The sequence below is a fragment of the Oncorhynchus mykiss genome, chromosome 12, assembly GCF_013265735.2.
Source record: "Oncorhynchus mykiss isolate Arlee chromosome 12, USDA_OmykA_1.1, whole genome shotgun sequence".
NCBI classification, from domain to species: domain Eukaryota; kingdom Metazoa; phylum Chordata; class Actinopteri; order Salmoniformes; family Salmonidae; genus Oncorhynchus; species Oncorhynchus mykiss.
In genome coordinates, this window is record NC_048576.1 from 48,781,069 (window position 1) to 48,806,070 (window position 25,002).

At 40.1% G+C, this 25,002-nt stretch overlaps 1 protein-coding gene across 2 annotated transcripts in view; it reads left to right on the top strand.

Moving 5' to 3' along the window:
- The first annotated feature begins 218 nt into the window (after nt 1-218).
- Nucleotides 219-25,002, top strand: part of LOC110537709 (CXADR-like membrane protein) — a 123,993-nt gene continuing 99,209 nt past the window's right edge. Inside the window, exon 1 of one of the 2 annotated variants that reach the window (XM_036937677.1) lies at nt 219-804. In XM_036937677.1, the coding sequence (XP_036793572.1) occupies nt 762-804 (43 nt within the window). In that variant the 5' untranslated portion in view covers nt 219-761. The remainder of the gene's footprint in view (nt 805-25,002) is intronic. The other variant, XM_021623977.2, reaches the window with a different exon arrangement.

The window sequence follows — 25,002 nt, forward strand, 5'->3', positions numbered from 1 at the left end:
AGTCACATTGACATTAACATTGACATCTCTTTTTAAAGTGAGCCTAAACATACATGTGAATATAACCTGGTATTTGTCACTTTCATAATGTTATATAATATGCTGTGCAAATCTCTACTTTTGTGAGAGCTTCGTTTGAGATAACTCCACTGCAGTCACAGTCACTCCAACTCCAGTGCTCTTTCCTCACGCTGCTGCGGCTGTAGTACTGTACCTGCGAATGTGATAAGGAGTGGCCAATCATCATGCAGCTTGTCTGGTAGGAATATGTGTTGGTGTGAAACCGCTCGCGCTGGCACCGCAAGGGCATGTGTGCACTCGCAACTGTAGAGGTCCCCGGTTTTCAGCCGGCTGTGCGCATACCTATTGCACCCGCTTTGTATCCTGTCGAATGAAGAGAGAGTGAGGGGGCATAATTACGGATCCTGCAAGAACGCAGTCCTGTATTCTCGGTTAGGTGTAGTGGAACTCTAATTCATTTACCGGGTGTTCTGTGAGAAATAATGAAAAGGTGCTGCTATATTTGTGAATGAGCACAAGGACATTGGGAGAACGTGTGTGACAACCTGTGTAGCCAACCTATATAGATAGATTGCCCCACTAACTTCAATTGCTCTATTCCGATTTAAAAAATATATATATATATTTGAGGGCACAGGTATATGATTTAAACTCATTTAGGGGAGCAAGAAGACGTCGTTTTCTGCTCGTGTGTGTGGAATTTTTGTTCCAGCTGAGAGTCTGTGGAATTTTCGTTCCAGATGAGAGTCGTGATGTCTGGCTTATTTCACACATTGTTTCTGGGTAAGTTCAGTACATGAGCCACGCGCTTTTATATTCATTAAATACGACTTGCTGAAGTATAGCGCAATCCATGTTAGTGTACATGTGAAGTCTTGGCTACATTATCTATCATGATGTTGACTGAGCTTCAGAAAACACAATAGCTAAGTTTTAAGATATGCTTGGGATGAAGGGCAAGGTTCTTGCAATGGAGAGATTTGAACACATCTTAAAAAACTGCGAGGGCTTTGTAGAAAATGATTTCGATTACAATATCATCTACATGTGAAGTAGCATAGTAGCCTATGCTATACTATAGCATTGTAGATGATATTGTAATCGAAATCATTTTCTACAAAGCCCTCGCAGTTTTAAGATGTGTTCAAATCTCTCCATTGCAAGAACCTTGCCATTCATCCCAAGCATATCTTCAAACTTAGCTATTGTGTTTTCTGAAGCTCAGTCAACATCATGATAAATAATGTAGCCAATACTATCATTACGAAATCGATCACACATTTGCATATTTGCCCGGATGGGCCAATGTATGTTCAAATTGCCATTGGTTTGAGTGTCCAACAGATATTTTGAACACACTTTAACATGTTTTAAAATGTATAGTCTATTGTGTTTTTAGGCATTTTCAAAGCTCCTGTTTCCAAATGGTATTCATGTTGATGATGAAACACAACTTCGGAGTAATATCACAACTTATTTCCATTCGACAGTCTATTGCGGGATCCAATAGACTGTAATTATACTGGACAAAAATATAAATGCAACATGCAACAATTTCAACGATTTTACACAGTTACAGTTCATATAAGGAAATCAGTCAATTGAAATAAATAAATTAGGCCCAAATCTATGGATTTTACATGACTGGGCAGGGGCGCAGCCATGTGTGGGCCTGGTAGGGTATAGGCCCACCCACTTGTGAGCCAAGCCCACCCAATGGGGAGCCAGGCACAGCCATTCAGAATGAGTTTTTCCCCACTAAAGGGCTTTATTACAGACAGAAATACTCCTCAGTTTCATCAGCTGTCCAGGGGGCTGGTCTCAGATGATCCCGCAGGTGAAGAAGCCGGATGTGGAGGAACTGGGCTGGCGTGGTTATACCTGGTCCTGGTCTGCAGTTGTGAGGCTGGTTGGACGTACTGCAAATTTATCTAAAACGATGTTGGAGGTGGCTTATGGTAGAGAAATTATCATTCAGTTATCTGGCAACAGCTTTGGTGGACATTTCTGCAGTCACCATGCCAATTGCATGCTCCCTTAAAACTTGAGACATCTGTGGCATTGTGTTGTGTGACAAAAATGCACATTTTAGAGTGACCTTTTATTGTCCCCAGCACAAGGTGAACCAGTGTAATGATCATGCTGTTTAATCAGGTTCTTGTTATGCCACATTTTGGCAAATGAGAAATTCTTATTATAAGAGATGTAAACATTTGTGCTTTTTTTTTTAATAGAGAGAAATAAGCTTTTTGTGCATATGGAACATTTCTGGGGTATTTTATTTCAGCTGGGACAAACACTTTAGATGTTGCATTTATATTTATGTTCAGTAAACATTCCAGATATTAGGCTATATAAACATAGCATCAATTTAGACAAATTTCCCCATAATGACAAAGCAAAAACAATTTTTAGAAATCTTTTGACATTTATATATTTTTAAAACTGAAATATCACATTTACATAAGTATTCAGATGCTTTACTCAGTATTTTGTTGAAACACCTTTGGCTGCGATTACAGCCTCAAGTCCTCTTGGGTATGACGCTACAAGCTTGGCATGCCTGTATTTGGGGAGTTTCTCCCATTCTTCTGTGCAGATCCTCTCAAGCTCTCTCAGGCTGGATGTGTAGCGTCTTGCACAGCTATTTTCAGGTTTCTCCAGAGATCTTCGATCGGGTTCAAGTCCGGGCTCTGGCTGGGCCACATTCAGAGACTTGTCCCGAAGCCAGTTCTGCATTGCCTTGGCTGTGTGCTTTGGATCGTCTGGCTGCTCTCCCATAAAGGCCTGATTGGTGGAGTGCTGCAGAGATGGTTGTCCTTCTGGAAGGTTCTCCCTTCTCCACAGAGGAACTTTGGAGCTCTGTTAGAGTGGACATCGGGTTCTTCGTCACCTCCTTGACCAAGGTCCTTCTCCTCCGATGGCCAGCTCTAGGAAGAGTCTTGGTGGTTCCGAACTTCTTCCATTTAAGAATGATGGAGGCCACTGTGTTCTTGAGGACCTTCAATGCTGCATACATTTTTTGGTACCCTTCCCCAGATCTATGCCTCGACACAATCCTGTCTCAGAGCTCTATGGTCAATTTGTTCGACCTCAAGGCTTGGTTTTTGCTCTGACATGCACTGTCAACTGTGGGACCTTAAATAGACAGGTGTGTGCCTTTCCAAATCATGTCCAAACAATTGAATTTACCACCAGTGGACTACAATCAAGTTGTAGAAACAATTTCGAGTCTCATGGCAAAGGGTCTGAATATTTATGTAAATAAGCTATTTCCATTTTTTTTTTATACATTTGCAAAAAAATCGAAAAACCTGTTTTCGCTTTGTCATTATGGGGTATTGTGTGTAGATCGATGAGGGACATTTTTTATTTAATACATTTTAGAATAAGGCTGTAACTTAACAAAATGTTGAAAAAGTCAAGGGGCCTGAATACTTTCCGAATGCACTGTATATACACTAGATGACTAATAAAGGGTGCTGTGTTGAAGCTACTGCGCCACCATCTTGGCACACCCCCACCATGGTAAAACATATTTTGGAAGCTATAGAAATGCACTTATTAATGTCTACATTCGATTTTCCTAAGTGTATTCTATTACGGACACCTTAATGCATACTTTAAAATGATATTATGTGAGCTTAATAGAAAAATGACAACATTCATAACATTTTCCTTAAAGTATATTTTTTGCGTTGACTAATGTTGCTGTCCCTGCTACAACAAAAAATACTTAAATACATGTAATTTTGTCCTTGAAACATTTAATTGAAATACTATAGAATTCCGTTAATTTCCACTGGTCGACCAATATGGCAAAGCATCTCAATGGTCAATACATAGCATCAGCAATCCAGGGTTTATATACATCATTGTTTGCTAGAAGTTCAGGTAAAATGCCCACACATCCTCCCCGAACAGCCTCCCTCCTTTTGTTTTTGGCTTAAGTAACCTTCTGTCTTATGTAACCATACCAAACGTAACATATAATACTAATTTGAGGCCAGTCTGGTGTGTCATGTGAGGAAATAATGGCTGCATCAGCCAATATTGACAACATGATCATTTTGTTTGTATAATTTTGGTTTTGAGTTGGTTCTTTGGTTAACCTATGTTATTGAACCTTTATTTAACTAGCCAAGTCAATGAAGAACAAACTCTTATTTACAAACTCATATCGAAATATGGGCTTAGACTATTTGAATGATTTGTCCACATTGGATAGCCTAATTTAATCAGCTAAGGCATGTGAGAAGTTGTTGAGAGAAGAAAAGTAGCATGAATTTTTGTGATAACAGCTTTTTACTGAAAATCCCTGGGCACTCCTTGTGTGTAGACTGCAGTTTAGGTAACGTAGGCCTATACTATTATAGATTTGGAAAGGTAATTTATATATATATATATATATATATATATATAAGGCTGTCATTATCTGATTTTATGTTTTATATTCATATGGGATTCAGCAATACGAATGTAGCAGCGTTCTAGATTGCGCGGTAGAAATGGAAAGGTCATTTTCTTATTGAGCCAATACATGCAGTAGGGACTAACATGGGTAACCGAGCTCATAACTTTGCACTTTCACCAAATTCCGTGACGTTGATCATAAATACATTTTTATCTGTAGCCTAATAAACTGCATATCTTCCAGAGTAGTAGTGGGAGGACCACACAACATTTCGTCCATCGTCCATTCGAAGTTGATCCATATTTCGAAATGATCAATATTATGTCAATATTTGCGCATAAAAGCGTTTCCACCACCATTTCTTGCATATATAATTTTACAGACACAAAAAGATCCCACCTTGTCTAGCGTATTTAGTTTGGTCGACATTTGGAATGTTTTACAGACACATTTTTTTCTTAACGCGTGCATTAAAAGGTTGGATGGAAACCTGGTTATTGTGACCTCAGACAATCACAAAGTTGATGGGCCTATGCACAATTCAATACATAGGCATCTCTGTCACAGACATGAATTCTGTTAACAATTCAGAGAGGCGTGAAAAAAAAATCCTATCTTCTCCTGTCCTAGAGCCCAACCACTGGGCACAGACATCAGTTCAACATCTAGTTTGATTTACATTTGGTTGAGTTGTCAACTAACGTGAATTCAACAAGAAATGTCACCATGTCATTGGATTTAGCTTAAAGGTTTGGTGAAAAAATACCAAATTCCGTGACATTGATGACTTTTTGCAAATCCAATCAGTTTTCCATGTTAATTCAACATCATCACATTACATTTTTTGGTTGAAATGACGTGGAAACAACGTTGATTGGACCAGTTTTTGCCCAGTGGGTATTTTCTTTTCCCTATCCAGTCCCAATCCTGCTGAAATCCAAAATCCTGACTTCTGTCTCGCATTAAAACTTTATTCATAGGTTGCATTATCTCGCCATTGCATGCCAAAATACTGCTGTACCATTTCCCCCGCTCCTCTGCACTGTCTTCTACTTGCTGCCCATGTGAGAGCTTCGGTAGGGAATGTGTGATCAACAAACAGTATGAGAGTAGATATGGATTTTTGGTCCTCATTAAGATACCTTGATATTTAAACTATTTCCACTATTTCCTTCCTCTCCCTGTTATTCATGAGCTGATCTGCGATCTGTGTAATCATCAACTAGATTTAGCTAAATATAGGAGATATTCTGTCATTCGTTGAAGGAGGTTATCTAGTGAGGTTAGCAACTTTAGTCATTTACAAAGTGCATTTACACAGTTTGTATGATTCGACAACGCTCTACTCTATACTTGGGGTGTGCAATGTGCATCCGGAGCTCGCTCCGTGACAAGATAGCCTATCGCTGAAATGCGCTGAATTAATTGAGGAACATGATAACGCTCTGAATTTATGAATGTCCTGTTTTTCCAGTTCACAACAACGTCATTGGCGATAGTTACTCAATCATTATTCAATATCAGTTTCATTTGCTCTGAAATCTTTACATAAAATGGCACAGCCAAGCCGACAAGGTGGCGCAGCTCCCCTCTTGATTGGGGAGAAGAACCCTGGCATAGTGACCATATCTTAGTTTTAAAACCTTTAAATGGGCACTTCTGATTTTTTTGTGTATTCCTCGGGACTCTCAGGAGAAATATTAATTATTATTATTATTATTCCCGGGGGTTGAAACTTTTGATAGATTTTTGGGAAGATAATAATCCCTAATATGCAGTCAATGCAGTTTCCGCTGTTGCGTGAACCTTGGCTTTAAATTGAAATCACGCTGGAACGCTGAATTTCAGCGAAACGGATTGAATAGAGTCCTCAGTCATCCTCAAAGTTCTCCCGCACTATTTTGTTTGTGTGTTTATAGTCGGGTCGATCATAGTAAATTGGTGGGTGCTTATATTTGTCCAATTTCACACGTGTATCATTGTGTATTAATATGCATGTGTGAATTGGAAATGTGTTGTTTGCATATCCCAACTCCCCTTGAGACACCCTCAGAGAGTGGGGTTGCGTCCAGGGTTTGCCATTATCAACGGGGACCCTGGAGCAATTAGGGTTAAGTGCTTTGCTCAAGGGCACATTGGCAGATTTTTCAACTTGTCTGCTCGGGATTCAAACTATCAGTCTTTCGGTTGATAGCCCAACGCCATAACTAAGCTATCATGCCTTCCCACTGGGCATACACTGGTTGAATCCATGTTTCATTTCAATGAAATAATGTTGAATTGACATCTTTGCCCAGTGGGTTGAGACGTGTGTGTGTGTGTGTGTGTGTGTGTGTGTGTGTGTGTGTGTGTGTGTGTGTGTATGTGTGTGTGTGTGTGTGTGTGTGTGTGTGTGTGTGTGTGTGGTGTTCCAGTCTCGCTGAACCATCGGGGTGGATGGGGCACACTCCGGAAGGGGAATGCCATCGGGACGGACGGGGCACGCCACCACAATTAGCCTGCTTGTCCATGGGGTGATGAGATGGAGCTTTCATTAGTTGCATTATGGCAGTGAGTTAAACAAGCCATGCAACCCGGCCCGAGCATTCGAAACAACACGCTTTGGTAGTCAGTTTGCCTCGGAGCATTTTAAACAAAACAAGTAGGTTAGGTAGTGAGAAGATAAAGATAATGTCATTAATGAGTATGATCCAACTTTGTCATTAATTAATGAGTATGATCCAACGTTGTCATTAATGAGTACGGTCACAGAACTGTATATAGGCGTAAGTAAGTTTTCATTAAAAGTGATTTAGCTTTTGCCTCTGATAAAGCCCTGACAGTAGCCGATATGCTCTCTATGCTAGGCTATACTTTCAGTATATAGGCTAGCCTAAAGATTATAGAATGATTCTGACCTTGTCTTAATTCCTTCTTCCTGGTCATAGTGTCACACCCGAGGGGATGGAGATATCCGAACAGTGCTACATTTTATTATTATCTGTTATGTTCAATATCCTCCAACCCAGATGATCAGTGAAATACAGTGGAGTACAGTTAAAGAAGCCTTTCACATCGAATCATCTCGCAACCTCCCTTTTGGGACAAGCTGGTGCCCTCCAAATGTTTTTTTGATGACTGACTGGGACGTTGAATAACCCTGGCACCATTCATGTGTCAAAGAGCTAATGGGGAAAATTAGTCTCCTTTCTCATTGCAGTCAGTCTTGCTCCCCAGTTAGTTCTCCCCTCGGATGTGTCTTTCACCCAGTCACTTTCTGCTATTTCACACTCTATTTCTCTTTCCGTTCTGAATGCTCCACATATGAAGTATCACACTTGTAGGAATGGAGTCCCACAGGTCGCACATGACCATATCTCATAGAATGACCTTTCCTGCAACGTAGCCTACGTGTATACACCATTTTGTGTGATCTATCAAGTTGAATGCAAATTTAAAAACCATATCTCTCCCCTAGTCTTGGTTATATTTAGACTGCATCTCCAGGGGCCGGCAAAGTATCTGTCAAGTATGGAGATGACACAAGCCTCTCTAGTCTCTAGAGCCAGCGGTTAGGATGTGACATATTGCTGTGCTGCTCTGGCCTCAAATCACTGGCACTCACTGTCTCTTTCTCTCTCTCTGTCCTCTCTCTCTTTCTTCCCCTTCTCTCTCCCCCTTCTCTCTTTCTCTTCTCTCTCTCGCTTTCCTCTCCCTCTCCCTCTTTTTCTGCCTGTCTCTCGGGTGGAAGCTGCAGTCAAGTGGCTCTAGATAGGAGCTCTGTTGTTGTCTTACAGTGAGTGACACAGGGGATATCTGTCGACTTTGCCACAGAGGCGCTCCATCTCACGCACACGCCATCTTCTCTCCAAATCAGTTAGCATTCACTTTGGGCTCCACGTTAGCGGCAGGCAAACATTTTTTCCCCCTTCAGAAACATGTCATAAGATAACCTTAAAATCCACTTTATTTCCTTATCTCATTGATCTAGCCAGTCCTGGTCTTTATTGTGTAGGTGAAAAGAATAAAACATTTCAGATTTTCATTTAGAGTTCATTCACGTGTACTGTTGTTCTTCATCCCATATGGTCTATTGTCAGATTAGGCAACCTAATCATAATTACATGTATGGTTGCTCTGGTATGAAACGTGTGGTATGGAATTCATGCTCTGCATACATTTGAGCAATTTGATAGATGATGTGTATTGGATGCTCTGTACTTTTTCCTATCATGGTGTGTTAAGTTATTTTAACATGTATATTGTTTGTTGACTCCTCTTGTCTCATCCTCTTGTCCCAAAAATGTATTTAATGTCTACTGCTACCAATTGTGTGACTGTCTTGTAATGTCAACTCAACTGTATTACGTCTGTAATGTATTTTTTGTTGTGTGTATGGACCCCAAGATGACTAGCTGTTCTTCACACTAGAAGGGGGACCCCCTATTCAAGCTAATGTGCAGTCATTCTGACTGCGACATTCTAACAGTGGAATTCATACATTGCATATATGCTGTCGCAATAAAATGTTTTTGCTTGTGTTTGTGAAGGTTTACATTAGAATACGAGGGAAAATATTTAAATTAACACAATAGCATTTTCATTACTTTATATTACTGTAGGCCAGTCGTTCCCAAACTTTTTTCATCCACGACCCCATTTTGATATCTGAAAATTCTCGCGACCCCAACCATGTGGAAATAATGATGTAATTAACAGCCATGTTGACTTTTTATTTGGGGCTATGGCAGTCAATTGCAGATTGAGATTGTCTTCTCAACAAACAATCACATACTTTTAATGTGGGGCTGTGACACTCAATTGCAAATTAGTCTGACATAATTTCTCCCTGAAGTCATGATTTGACATTGTTTTTTTCCAGATTTCCCAGTGGTCTTGAAAGCACCATTATCTCACTACCACTAATAAGATGGGTGTGCCTGATCTTTTCAAAGTCAGAGGGCGTGGTCAACAGTGCGCACCTCATCTCTGCTGTCACATCCAACCTTTATCGATTTTTGGCACTCTGAATGAATTTTGTCTTTTGGATTTCAATAATGTTCATTTAGATTTTTAAGGTTATTAACCACATTACAATGATTTTGAGATACAAAGATGATATATATATATATATATATACATACCGTTCAAAAGTTTGGGGTCAATTAGAAATGTCCTTGTTTTTGAAAGAAGAGCACATTTTTTGTCCATTAAAATAACATCAAATTGATCAGAAATACAGTGTAGACATTGTTAATGTTGTAAATGACTATTGTAGCTGATTTTTCATGGAATATTTACATAGGCGTACAGAGGCCCATTATCAGAAACCATCACTCCTGTGTTCCAATGGCACGTTGTATTAGCTAATCCAAGTTTATCATTTTAAAAGGCTGATCATTAGAAAACCCTTTTACAATTATGTTAGCACGGCTGAAACTGTTGTTCTGATTAAAGTAGAAATAAAACTGGCCTTCTTTAGACTAGTTGAGTATCTGGAGCATCAGCATTTGCTCAAAATGGCCAGAAACACAGTGGCCTCCACAAGTCCCCGATGGTCACTCTGACAGAGCTCCAGAGTTAGTCTGTGGAGATTGGAGAACCTTCCCGAAGGACAACCATCTCCGCAGCACTCCATCAATTAGGCCTTTATGGTATAGTGGTCAGACGGAAGCCACTCCTCAGTAAAAGGCACATGACAGCCCGCTTGGAGTTTGCCATCAGAGAAACAAGATTCTTGGGTCTGATGAAACCAAGGTTAAACTCTTTGGTCTGAATGCCAAGCGTCACGTCTGGAGGAAACCTGGCACCATCCCTACGGTGAAGCATGGTGGTGGCAGCATCAGGCTGTGGGATGTTTTTCAGCGGCAGGGACTGGAAGACAAGTCATGATCAAGGTAAAGATGAACGGAGTTAAGTACAGAGAGATCTTTGATGAAAACCTGCTCCAGATCGCTTAGGACCTCAGACTGGAGCAAATTTTCACCTTCCAACAGGACAACGACCGTAAGCACACAGTCAAGACAAAGGTGGAGAGGCTTCGGACAAGTCTCTGAATGTCCTTGAGTGGCCCAGCCGGAGCCCAGACTTGTACCCGATCGAACATCTCTGGAGAGACCTGAAAGTAGCTGTGCACTGACTCTCCCCATTCAACCTAACAGAGCTTGAGAGGGTCTGCAGAGAAGAATGGGAGAATCTCCACAAATACAGGTGTGGAAAGCCTGTAGCGTCGTACGCAAGAAGACTCAAGGCTGTAATTGTAAAGGTGCTTCAACAAAGAACTGAGTAAAGTGTCTGAATAGTTATCTAAATGTGATCGTTTTATTTTATTTTTTATTATACATTTGCAAAAATGTATAAAAACCTGTTTTTGCTTTGTCATTATGGGGTATTGTGTGTAGATTGATGAGGGGGAAAAAACATTTAATCAATTTTAGAATAAGACTGTAACGTAACAAAATGTGGGAAAAATCAAGGTGTCTGAATACTTTCCGAATGCACTGTAAGTGTCGATATGAAAGCAGTCAAAAATAGTCAATTATTTATATGCTACATCGAATACCATAGCTGTCATCTACAGACAGTTCCCAGGCAGAGTCTCCTTGCTCCCTGTGCTGGTGAGTGCATAGCTTTTTTGCTTGAGATGTAGGACCTGCTGTCTCAGTGATTACATTTTGTGCTGATTATCAGCCCGTAGTCACCAGCTTGTTCCTTCCTCCTGTCTGACCGTTATATTTGATAGTGGCACAGACACCTGCTCAGTGCGCATCGTTCTGGCTTTTTTGAGCTTAGGCCTCGGAGGTGTAGGTTCAGGCTGAGGCTCAGAATCAGATGAATAATCGTCAGAGATGTCATGATTATTTTCTTCCCCACCATCTCATCATTTTCTTTCAGATCTTGTTGCACTGATAGCACTTTTTTTCAAAGAGTATGTGTTATCTAGAATTGTCTGTCCCCACAGGTGAACCCTTTGAAGAACCCTTTTTGGTTACATGTAGAACCATTTTGGTCCCACCTTTCCACAGAGGGTTCTACCTGGAACCCAAAAGGGTTCTCCTATAGGGACAGCCCAAGAACCCTATTGGAACCCTTTATTCTAAGGATACATCATGTGCATCAATTCATCTTGGTCTTCTTGCCATTTTAAATTACACATACTCTCACTGTGTACTCCAAGTAGGCTCGAGTAGACTGATAAAGCTTGGATTTGTAGGAGTGATCTAGGGTACAAACCATTTTGAGATTATAATTGGAATATACCAATACAATAGAATAAACTGGATATAACTTCCGATCTGTTTGTGATATTGCGATTCTAACAACAGCAGTGTGTTATATAGACTTATTTTAGAAAAGTCAATGGCAGTCAAATTCATGAGCAGTCAAAATGTGTTAAAGTTGTTCTTGCAGTACTGGTACCCACTAAGGAAACCTCACTTTGAGCTGTGTGTGATTAAATTAGAACCAGATTGGGAATGCAGAGGAACAGGAACTGCCTTCTTTACTTAAGTGTTGAGAGATGTTTTTGAATGGTTTGAGAATACTGTAATTCAAACCAAATGCAGATCTTGCGTTCATAGTGAAAAAATAGGGTCGATATTCATTTCCAAAATATTTGTCTTGCATTATCAACCCCACCCTGCAGTTCTATAGACTAGTTAGATACTCTCTCGTGTGTGTGTGATTGTGTTTATGCATGCACCAAACTCAATAGCATGATTTACTGTAATTTTTGCGGGTTTGGACTTAACTATAAAAACAGGGTAGTTCCAAAGTACTTAGTGAAGTAAATATCCATGAAAGTCAAATATAATGGGTGATGGAATTTTGTGGTGATTCATTCCATTTCTGTTCATTAATGTTCATTTACTTTAGTCCAAAAACATCACTGTCACTTCAGCTTACATTTGATGGGGTATTATCTAGGGTAGTCAATTGCAGTGTATTAAGTTTAATCTTAGGCTTATGGACTATTTTTACCAATTTTCAAGAGATCATGGCATGATGAGAAGTACACTCATTGAAGCCACATCTATGGTGTCCATATTAGGATAGCCTCAGTCTCAGCAAGAGGTTGTCCTAATATGGACACCACACATATCTTACATGGTTATAGTCAGTCTCCCTTTCAGAACCAGTACCTTGAAGGTGACACGGCTGTGCATAGGGCCTCGACTTCGTCTTTTGGATGATGAGATGTGTTTTATGCACAGCAGAGTGCCATTAACTCCCCATGGAAGGGGATTGCTCCAATCGGCTATGCGTGTCAACCTTCTGTGGAAAGGAAAGGTAAACACAGTGGGGATAAGATGTATCCTGTTTGTGCTAGGATATTAATGAACCTATTATTAAGCTCGGGTTAGGGACCCTCCGTGGTTACAGAGTAGGCTTTTCACAGTCGCCCCTTTCTCCCCCCCCCCCCCCCCCCCCCCGTCTTCTCTATCTTGCTCTCTCCGAACAGATGATACTACAATCCCTGTTTCTTTATGAGTCGTCAGATGAAATTGAGACTTTGTCTGCCGTGCTGGACATACAGATGTGTATCTTTGCTGGTTTTATGTTTCTGTGTTGTGGTGGTTGGATTCTGGGCAGGCGTAGCACAGGCCCTCCCTCCGTAAGTGCCGTTGGTTTTTCAAGTCATAGTTAACAGACCTCACAAAATTCACTCCATGGGTCTCATTTAAGGATTTTGTCCAATGGACCCAGACTGAGGTAACGCAGACTCTCCCTCAGGGAAACTCCCCGAGTTCGTATCCCATCATTTTAAGGCCTGACATGAGTTTGCTCCTTGGAAGGAAAAAAAGAGCCATTGTGGTTGTGTTTATGTACTGCATTTAGCTCCCTTTTATAGCAGTAACAAATTGAGCCTGTTTTGGGATTTAGCGGAAACGTGTGTGGCTAACGCAGGTGCCACTGTTCCCAACCCCCTATTTGCTGTCTCTCCTGTGTCTATTCCTGGCCTCTTTACCTTGGTGATTATGCGGTCTGACAGGCTAACTGCCATGTACATGGCTTCCGGAGAAGACAAAAGGCTAAGGTCCCTCTCAGATGCCTACCCTCTCTTTGTGTTCACTGAAACGTGGCATTTAGGAAAAGACATGCCATTTACAGGAGTCAGAGTAACAAAAATAAATCGATGTTGCTTTGAAAATGTGTAGATTTTAAGGTATGATATTTAAGACGTGACATATAAGATTGTGTCGTTATAATGCTAGAAAGGCCATATCTGGTTCATATTTTGTGCCCTGTTTTGGAATACAAAGCTTCTGTGGTGTAGTGTATCTGCTTTTTCTGTACCAGTGAATTACATTAGTCAGATAGCATGGCATGCTCATTATTTTAGCTGTGTTATTTCCCAGTGGAATGATAGGAGATAACAAGGGCCTGCCACCGTCTTACGTTACGGCGGTAATGACTGCAGACGTTCGACTCAAAAAAACAAACATTTCCTGTCAGGAGGGGAAGATGCCATCCACTCTATTAACGTCCACACGTGGATGCACTCCTAACATTAAATAATGAGGAAACACAGGACCTTCCATTTCCCTCACCCTCCAAAATCCCCCAAGCCACTGTGCACCAACTAGTTGAATCAATGTTGAGTTCACGTAATTTGTCAACCTATTGTGACGTGAAAATACGTGGAAAATAAATTGGATTTAAAGAAGAAAGTATTTAACTGTTGTTTTGAGGGTAAAATTTCAACCACAAAATGATGTCATCATTGTAACCAATTTTCAACATAGACAAAAATATGTTAAATTTGTATCTTTTGACAATTCATTTTGTTATGTTTTCTTTCCACAGCACCCTACAAACACAACACAAAAACAAAACGCCCACTATACAACACATTCTCCAAGGTGATCAATACATGGTTTCCAAATTTCGTCAAACACTTTTTTGTTTAGTTTTATGATATGCAAAATCCAATGGGATGTTGCTAAATAGTTCAGTCCTCCAGTTTCCAGTTATGAGGCTTTCCAGTTGATGGCCATGCATTTCTTTTGCAGCAATTAGACCTAGATCTCAAAACTTTCACTGATATTGATGACCAATATTTACATTAACCAACAGACATAATCGTGGAGAAGGATGGATATAAATTCCTTGACACAATGAAATGATAGCACATACTATAAATTATCCCAAAATGGTGTCAGTTTATCACAGGACCACAGCATATGCAATAGGTTTCCTTTGTGCTTTTTACATAACTGTGACCAATGGTACTCCTCAATTTCTTCCTTTAGATCTGTTTCTCATTTTGTCCTCCATACTGTAGGTTCTGAACCATCCGGTAGATTTTCGAACAACCCTTAATATAACTTGGCAATCAACATTTTTGGCTTAGGGGCTTCTTTTGGTATTCTTTCTATGCTAGATGCCTTAGGTTCATCCGAATTCTGTTGAAGCGATTGAATAAGATTTGAGTTGAAAGAACTTAAAGCAATCGGCCTTGGATAATCCAAAACTTTCTTGTAATTCTTTGGATGACAGTAGTGATCCATCAAAGTGCACATGTTAAAAATGTATGATGCCACTTTGGAACCAGGACTTAAAGGTGTTGTCATTAATGGAGGTAAGGTGGGTGGGGTTATTCCAAATAGGGGTGCCTGGCGATATTGGTTCTTTCCATCGCATGAATTTATGTACATTTTCCCAAATAATAATGGTATTGAGAATCATTGGATTGTCTCTTTTTTTCCTCAATGCCTTGGACCCAAAGTAGTGAATATATTTTATGATCATAAGGTATTACATGTATGGCTTTGATACTCCCCCATGCCCAAGGATAGTCTGCTGACCATTGTTTAAGTGAACGCAGTTTTGCAGCCCAGTAATATATCTTCATACGATGTAGTCCAAGACCTCCAGCTTTATAGGGTAAGTGTAAAACAGTCAATCTGACTCAAGGTCTTTCCATTCCAAGAAAGGTTGGAGAGCAGGCCATTTATTTCATTTAAAAAGTTGGATCAAATTGAAACTGTCAGGGCCTGGAATAAATACCTCAACCTTGGTAATATATTAATTTGGATTATGTTGACTCTACCTAACATAGAAATAGGGAGAGATCTCCACTTCCGAACATTGGATTCAATATCATCTATTAAAGGAATTGATCTTATTTGCCTACTCCAGATTGCATGGTATCAGTATACTCAGGTGTTTCATATGTGTCTTTGTCCAACTTCCACTTAATTGTACTTTCTAAGCTTGAGAAGTCATAACTGAAATAATGCCTATTTTATTTGTTCATTTTTTTTTCCGTATATTTTTTGGGCATTATTTTTTTACAATTACAATACCCCGTTACTTCTCCCACCTACACATAATCACCTGCTACATGGGAGCACATCGTGCAAAACCCTTCCCTCTCCAACACGTGAACATCCCCTCCCTCCCCTCTGCCGGTATTAGCTTCAATGATTAACAACAACAACAAAAAACTAAAAAGAATAACCTTCAAATCCAATGCTAAAAAATAAATGATTCAACGCAAAAACAAATAATAATAATAATACATTCATGAAGAAAATAATAATGAGTCAGCTAAGGTGACAACTCTAGAAACGTTATGGATAATGCCTATTTAAAATATTCTCCCAATTGTCTTTGAATCCTGATACAGCACCATATGTGTCCAACAGTAATAAAATAAAGGACAAAGAATGTTCTGGTTCAGATAAATAAAGTAATATGTCATCTGCATACAATGATATCACCTGTTGATCTCCACCAATTTCTATGCTCCGGATTGAGGCATGAGTAGGGCTGTGGCAGTCAAGCAAATAACTGCCAATCTCACGGTAATTGACCGTTAATTAACGTAAACACATTTAGCTTCTCTCGGCTGCCAACCTACAAGCCAATTATGCAGACCTTTGGAGCATCTACTTTTTTAAAAAGTCTAATAAATCCATGTAATATAGCCTACACCTTCACAATAAATCCATTATTTATTTTAGACAGGTCTAAAGAAACATGATACAGTATGAAGAAAATGTAGTATTTTCAGAAGAACAGAATAGCATACTCTGAGTTTTCCCTGTGTTAGGTCTTGATCTGGCTGTGACATATGGCTGTGAGCTGCATTTAGCAGACAATATCTGCTTAGAATTCCATTACATTATTTTATAGTATGAAGAATACAACTGAACAAAGCTGAATAAAGTGGAAAGGATATTTTCTCCAAATGATTTCAGGGAGTGCGCACATGCGGCTATTCTGTGTTGAGAGTTAACAAAGAAATAGGTACTCCTATATGCTTAATTTTTTGTTATTTATGTAACTCTAGTTGTGATACAAACATTGGTCTATATGTTTAGATTTTTAATACATTCTAAGGCTGCATGATGCGCCTCTAATGATGATGTTTTTTTTTTAAAGTTGCATGAAAGGCTTGAGCTCTGCTTTGTTTTTTGTGCATGCTGTACACACTTCATCAGTCTCTTATTCACAATTTGACAAGCACTTGATAATGCTTAGAATTTCCCAGCGGCGCCGGAATTACGCCTAAAAAAATCCATGTCTTTTGCGGCCAGTGGCCGCTGTGCCCTTTTGCGCTGTGCCCTTGGTTCAAATATAATCATTGTAATTTCCTTCTCCCTTCGTGCAGTGTGCTACGAAGCACCTCTCGCTCATATGGCTCTCAGTCACCTTACCGGTTCTTTCTCACAGGCTACAAGTGAAGACACATCTGGGACGCAACTGCCCGCGTCTTTTTCCAAATCCAAGATATTGGAAGAACTGTCCACATTTACTTTTCGTCAGCCAACAAGATGAGTAGGCCAAACAAACACTAAAAGAAGTAGCCTATGTTAAAGCAGATGAATGTGCTTAATTTTAAGAAGTTATTTGGCCACTTTAGTTGTGATACAAACTAGGACTATGATTTGAAAAAGTCACCTTATGCTGGGCATCATTCACAAGTGATGATATATAATTCACAAGTGATAGGCTAATATTGTCATCCATCACACTGTTATTGATTTCATCTTGTCTTTACATGGTTAGAGCGTTGGGCCAGTAACCGAAAGGTTGCTGGATTGAATCCCCGGGTGACAAGGTAAATCAGATCTGTCGTTCTGCCCCTGAACAAGGCAGTTAACACACTGTTCCCCGGTAGGCCGTCATTGTAAATAAGAATTTGTTCTTAACTGACTTGCCTAGTTAAATAAAATAAAACATCTTATGTACATATACTGAATAATATGTGTGAAATTTGATTTGATTTAGAATGGACCCTTATCATGCACCTGTCTCAAAACAGGGACGGGGGGAAAATGCACTTAAATAACGAATTTTCCGCGGTTCATTTTCATGCCAGCCAGGTAGGTGTGGTGGAAATTCTACCTGTAACTAATAATGAGGAGAGGCAAAGTCAATAATCAGTCAGTCAAGGTATTACTTTTATTAAAAACATATTATAATAAGGAGATTGGTTGCCCCACCCACGCAGGTGAGATGGACTGAGAGCCTCCTGTACACAGAGTACAAGAGCATTTATATAGTCAAGCTACCCCATGCAAGCATCTGCAAAACACATGACCCTATGTATGTGTATGTGGGCGTGAGGGGGGTGAAACAGTAGCTCAACGGTTTCCCCAAGTTGGGCAAGCAAGTGCCTTTGACTGTCGACCCAGTTGATGTATGGTCGTACTGGTCTCACACACACACACACACACACAAAACATGAATCTTCCGCCCAGAAACATACTCCAAACGGAACAATAGCTTTATCATTGGTGTGCAGGATATAACCTTTTCTATGTCACCAGTTAACTTAAGAGGAACAAGTCAGTTTCTGTCAAGTATTGGCTGAGTGCCTACACACATAGAACAGTTTGAATAGGCCGTTATTAATGAGCACACACAATTTTCTATCTTATATGAGTTTGTTTAAGAAACTATCTCAAGCCCAATGCCTAGGCTTAAAGAAAGATATTTTAGTACACTAGCATTAGTAAGGTGTAACAGAAATTACCCTTCCATAGGCTATACTCCTGTTGTATTGAGAAGCAACATGCTTAATATTAGGAAAGTTGAGAAATAAATATAGTAGGCTTAGCCTATAGAATGCTGATGGGATCCTCCTCCGTTTTCTCACGCAATCGCATAGCCTATAGAAATGTTGCTCAACATGAGCTCATGGGCTCTCATGAAGTGATTAGATTTTCGATTACATTTGCATTGATGTCAGAGTGATTAGATGGACAATAGAGTGCTGAGTACCAGGGAGTTAGCAAGTTTGGTAGGCTACTAATGACCATCAGCAGCATCAGAGCTTGGAGAAGCCTAATTACCGTGACTAAACAGTCATGTGGAATCTTATTTATTTATTTTCTACCACCAATTTCGATCTTGTCTCATCGCTGTAACTCCCCAACGTACTCGGGAGGTGAAGGTCGAATGCTTCGGGGTGGCAGGTAGCCTAGTGGTTAGAGCGTTGGACTAGTAACCGAAAGGTTGCAAGATCGAATTCCCAGCTGACAAGGTAGAAATCTGTTCTTCTGCCCCTGAACAAGGCAGTTAACCCACTGTTGCTAGGCGGTCATTGAAAATAAGAATTTGTTCTTAACAGACTTGCCTAGTTAACCCTTTCACATGTACCATCACACTGGTGTGATTGTTCTACAGTGGTCCCTGAAGCGTATGATCACCCCTGTGTGATTAGAACGCTTATTTAGAACGGCCAGTTTCGATTGACGCAACAATCAGCATTTGAGCTGGCCACACTTTTTTCAGAAACTATTTACACAAACACAGTCCTTACAAAGTTATGTACAGAATGTGAGCAGTTTATTTTTTGGATGCAATGTTCAGATATTCACAGAAGAACATATAGCATAACTGTAACGGCATTCTTCCTCCTCTTCTGAGGAGGAGTAGCGAGAAGGATCGGAGGACCAATGCGCAGCGTGGTAAGTGTCCGTAACGTTTATTTAAAGACATAAACTGAACACTACAAAACAATAAACGTGAAACGAACGAAACCGAAACAGTACCGTGTGGCAACAAACACACATACAGAAAACAAACACCCACAACTCAAAAGTGAAACCCAGGCTACCTAAGTACGATTCTCAATCAGAGACAACTAACAACACCTGCCTCTGATTGAGAACCATTCTAGGCTGAACTCAAAACCCCAACATAGAAAAACACACAGACTGCCCACCCCAACTCTCGCCCTGACCATACTAAATAAAGACAAAACAAATTAAATAAAGGTCAGAACGTGACAATAACAATCATCCAAACCGGAAAAATTTAGGTTACATTTGTCCTAGAGCTAACTGAGGAAAGATTGACCACAAGCGGTTATATTTTCTAAATCTCGGCTGACATAAACTACAATATGAATTAGCTAATAACAATTACTACGTATAATTAATCATACCACGGGTAAGCTTACCATTGATCAAAATAACTGAGTAAAACAGTTAGAAATCGAAAGTAATCCAACGATGATTAGTTTCAGCTCATAGCCATGCTTTTTTTTCTCACAGAAACCAAAGATTAATAGAAGACAAGATGAGTTTGGTCTGTTTATAGTATGCATGTTGAAGGGGTGTGTTGTCTACCATTGTTCAAATCCCACCATTCACTTCCTGAAGTTCTCAGAAAATGAGTGTTAGCATCTTTGGACCGACAGACGATTACATGAAACCCAGAATGCATTGTATGTCAACCAACATGGCTCCACACATAGCTGGAATTAGCTTAGCTCATCATAATTAGTAAAACCTTCAAAAAAGTATTTTAAACATTACAATCTATGCAAGAATTGGAATGCATGATTTATCACCGGTATTTGAAAAACGTGAATAAAACAGTAAATATATCAATAATTACTACACAAAAAAAATTCTGATAGTGAATAATTGATACAATTGCGCGTGCAGGCATTCAATCAGGTAACCTCTCACTCCCACTCAGCCATTCAGTGTTGTTGTTTATGTATGTAGCTAGTGAGCTAAGCTATAGCATTAGCAATGTCTTTCAAAAGGACTCCTGGAGTTTAAAAAAATCTGAATCTGAGGACCCTTTGTCCACTGACAAAGTCCCAGTTCCCTTTGAAGATGCTGGTGGTGATGGCGGCAGTGGATGAAGTACAGGAGTTCTGTGGTAGCTGGAATGCTGCCAGTCATTTCACCCCTCCTGGCCCTGCTGTTTGCTTTGATGAGTCCCAGTCTGGAGTGCAAAGCCTCTTGCCATTTCCATCTGAGGCAGAGTGCTTCAAGTTGTTTCTGACAGAGGAGCTGGTGCGAGACATAGCAGAGACCAATCGCTATGCCTTGGAGCTACAGGAGAAGAGAGAGCAGCCAGGAGTGGGGGTGGACAACCACAATTAGAGAAATATATACCTTCCTGGTGACAGTCCTTCTCATGGGAATAGTAAAGAAGAACTCCCTAAGAGAATACTGGAGCACAGATCCTATGTTTGCAACTCCCTTCTTTGCAACTCCCTTCTTTTCCACCCTCTTTTTCCAAGACTGCTTCCTAGTTCTGCTGTGATGACTGCATTTCATCAACAATGCTACTGCCATCCTAAATGACCCCGTTATACAAAATAAGAAATGTCAACAGCTAGCAGTAAAGTGGCATGACAAATGAGACGTCAATGTCCTCTCTACTGTCCATACAGCAACCATGTCGGCCACAGGGAAGGTGGACCACCTGACGGGAGAGAGAAAAATCAAACCAGACTTTGTGCTTGACTATAACCTCAAAATGGGGGCAGTGGATAAGGCGGACATGATAAACAGCTTTGTGGAATGCACTTAGAAAACAACCAAGTTGTATAAGAAGATATTTCTCATTTTTTCCAGGGTAGTTTCAAAATACAACAAGCTAATACTTCTCTGACGCAATGAACATTGATTTACAGAGCTAATAGAAGAATGTAGCTAGCTACCTAAGCATTGAGTATAACACCATAAAGGTTATGAAATGAGTGACGTTACCTCGCGTGTCCGCGGTTATAAGGAATATACAGGGAAATATTATGCTACAGTAGAAACGACATAACACGACATGCAGAAACTATTATAACGTAATAAGGCACTTATTGTAATAGAAACGCACACATTTCCAAAGTTATTATTGGTAACAAAAACAACTATGACTGCGATGCAGGCAACCGACGGAAAATGTGAACACGTGTGTGCAGGACCGGAGATGAGCAAATGTCTGCAGACTTGAACTGCACAAACAATTGGGAAGTGTTTGGGGAATTTTGTCCGGGTCAGAAATGTCAAAAAAAATAATTGGTCCGCAAAAGTAAAAATTACTACTTTTATGTGAATGAATGAGGTGGAACACACCTCAATTAAAACTGTTCTTAGAAAATAAACTTGCTAGAAAATAATTTGAAATTGACAAGTTGAAAACAGCCTATAAATAAAAACAGGCTGCGTGCCTTGGTTTGAGGGCAGCGCGGATTAAATGTACTGTTGCGTAACAATCACATTCTGGAATGGAGAGAATGTTCTAACATCACCTGCATAAAAAAAACTCACGCTGGGGCGACCGTTAGAGGTATTTGGAACTCCCGCATGAACGGGTTAAATATGACTTGCCTAGAAAAATATAAAATTTGTCCTACAAAACATGACCCGCCAAACCGTGCTTCTTATTAACACCCGCCCGCTTAACCCGGAAGTCAGCGTGCCAATGTGTCGGAGGAAACACCGTTCACCTGATGACAGAGGTCAGCTTGCAGGCTCCCGGTCCGCCACAAAGAGTCGCTAGAGCCACTGCCAATGCAGTGCCTTAGACCGCTTTGCAGATAGGGAGGCCCTGTCACGTGGAATTTCTGCCTTCATGACTTGTGACCACCGGTATGGTGGTAATACTGTCACTGTAACAGCCCTCGGCATGAGTTCTAATTATTGATGCTAGAGGTTCTGTAGCTAAAGAAGATGCATAACTAGACAAAGGACATTACTGTCTGGTCCCTCTTGATAACATAAATTATTCAGAGATCTAGCCATGTGTTCATTTAGATGATTTGGGGGATATGTACAATAGCTTAATACAGGAAAAAAATACCAGACCAAAACCAAACTTTTTTAAGACAACCACCAAATATGCCCATTCCACCCTATCAAATGCTATTGATACTGCCACTTTTGGAGCAGTCAAGTTCTTGGTATGATGGATTATATTGAAAAAACAACAGATTGTCAGAAGACATTCTGTTTCCGTATGAACCCTGTTTGATCTGAGTGAATCAACTTTTGTATTACTGCCAAACATAGTTACTGGGGAAGTAAAATTTTCTCTAGAGCTGCTCTGAGCATAAGTAACATGGGCTTTAGTAATTTAGGACAAAAGTGTCTATAGAATTCCACTGAGAATCGTCATTACCAGGAGATTTCCTTTTTAGTATATTTTTTTCGGGCCTCCAACAATTCACCTGGGGTAGTGTTTCTATCCATATAAAAAAAATATCTGATTCACTTATAATTGGTAAAATGGCCTTTTTAAGGAAATTGTCCATATCCTCCTCTGAACTTTTTGTTTTCGGATTGATACAGTTTGTGGTAAAAAAAAAGAAAGAACGGATACATTGTTGTGCTACCATCTGGGGTTTGAATACGTTCCTCTTTTGTAATTTGCCAAGCAAGCTTTTTCCCTGCCCTTTCCCCTTGCTCAACATATTGTTGCTAGGATTTTATGGCAGCAATCTCTGCAGATCAAATGTTTGTGTTGTGTTCGAGCTTCAAAGTGTTCAGCTGTTGAAGGTTGTGACAACATTTCTATCTAAGCTGTGTTTTCTTTCTATGTCATGAATTTTCTGTTCTAGTATTTCTTATTCTTAATAGGTGTTATTTTTTTATGTGAAGAGTAAGACATGATACCTCTCATATATGCTTTAAGAGCTTACCAGACATAAGTTCAGCATACTTCATTATCTAAATTTTTTTCCAAAAACATGTCTATCATTAAGTTGAGTCGCCATGTCTTTGCTATTGGCATAAGAGGTTTGAGCTTTAACGTGAAAGACAATGGGCAATGGTCCATAATTATTCTAGGAAGGTATTTACATTCAGAAACAGTCAATTTAAGAAGGTTTACAAGTTTACAAAAAAGTCCATTCTTGAATATGTGTTGTGGACGCGAGAGTAATAGGAGTATTGTCTTTCAGTTGGATGTTTATATCTCCACAGTTCACATAGACCATCTCTTTTGATGTTGTGGTTTAATGCCTTAGACGTGTTAGGAAGAGGATATAGTTTAGATGATGACTTGTCTAGAGTTGCAACAATCATGTTCGTCTTTCCCCTCCAACCCTTTCCCTTTTGATGCTTCCGGCATGTATCTGTCCAGTACTGTTGCACAGGTGAGAGAGCAACCTTATTGGTGCCTCCGTAGTGGCCATTCCCTTTAATGCAGGTCAGTCGGTCTCTATATACACAGTATACAGTATAGTTTTGGCCAGACTTGCAGTAAATGCACTCTAGCCACACATTTACTATTTAATGTAAGGTTATGAAGGAGAAAAACATAAATATAGAATATGATAGTAGGACGTATGATTCCATTGGTAGGTATATTTTGCCCAACTAGGACTAAATGAAAGACTTGTAAAAGTTTAAAAATATATATTAAGTATGGGAGCTGCGTGCTCCGCTCCCATACCCATTCCCAACCACTATGGAGTGAGTGTTAGTACTATGTATCTATGCTATGTGCAGTCAACTAGTATAATTAGTGTTTGTGAAGTAAATATAGTGATTATTATTAAGGAGTCTTGTCTAGAGCTGGTTCTACCTTCTGAGACATATGAGACCCTGAGACATATGAGACCCTTCTAAAGTATACAGAGCATTCGGAAAGTATTCAGGCCCCTTTACTTTTTCCACGTTTTGCTATGTTACAGCCTTATTCTAAAATGGATTACATTGTTTTCCCCCCTCATCAATCGATACACAATACCCCATAATGACAAAAAATGCAACAAAACTGAAATATCCTATTTACATAGGTATTCAGACCTTTTAATCAGAACTTTGTTGAAGCACCTTTGGCTACGATTACAGGCTTGAGTCTTCTTGGGTATGATGCAACAAGCTTGGCACACCTGTATTCGGGGAGTTTCTTCCATTTTTCTCTGCAGATCTGCTCTGTCAGGTTGGATGGGGAGCATCGCTGCACAGCTATTTTCAGGTCTCTCCAGAGATGTTCGATCAGGTTCAAGTCCAGGCTCTGGCTGGGCCACTCAAGGACATTCAGAGACTTGTCCAGAAGCCACTCATGTGTTGCCTTTGCTGTGTGCTTAGGGTTGTTGTGTTGTTTGAAGGTGAACCTGCACCCCAGTCTGAGGTCCTGAGTGCTCTGGAGCAGGTTTTCATCAAGGATCTCTCTGTACTTTGCTCCGTTCATCTTTACCTTGATCCTGACTAGTCTTCCAGTCCCTGCCACTGAAAAACATCCCCACAGCATGATGCTGCCACCATCAGGCTTCACCGTAGGGATGGTGCCAGGTTTCCTCCAGACGTGACGCTTGGCATTCAGGCCAAAGATTTAAATCTTGGATTCATCAGACGTTGTTTCTCATGGTTTGAGAGTCCTTTAGG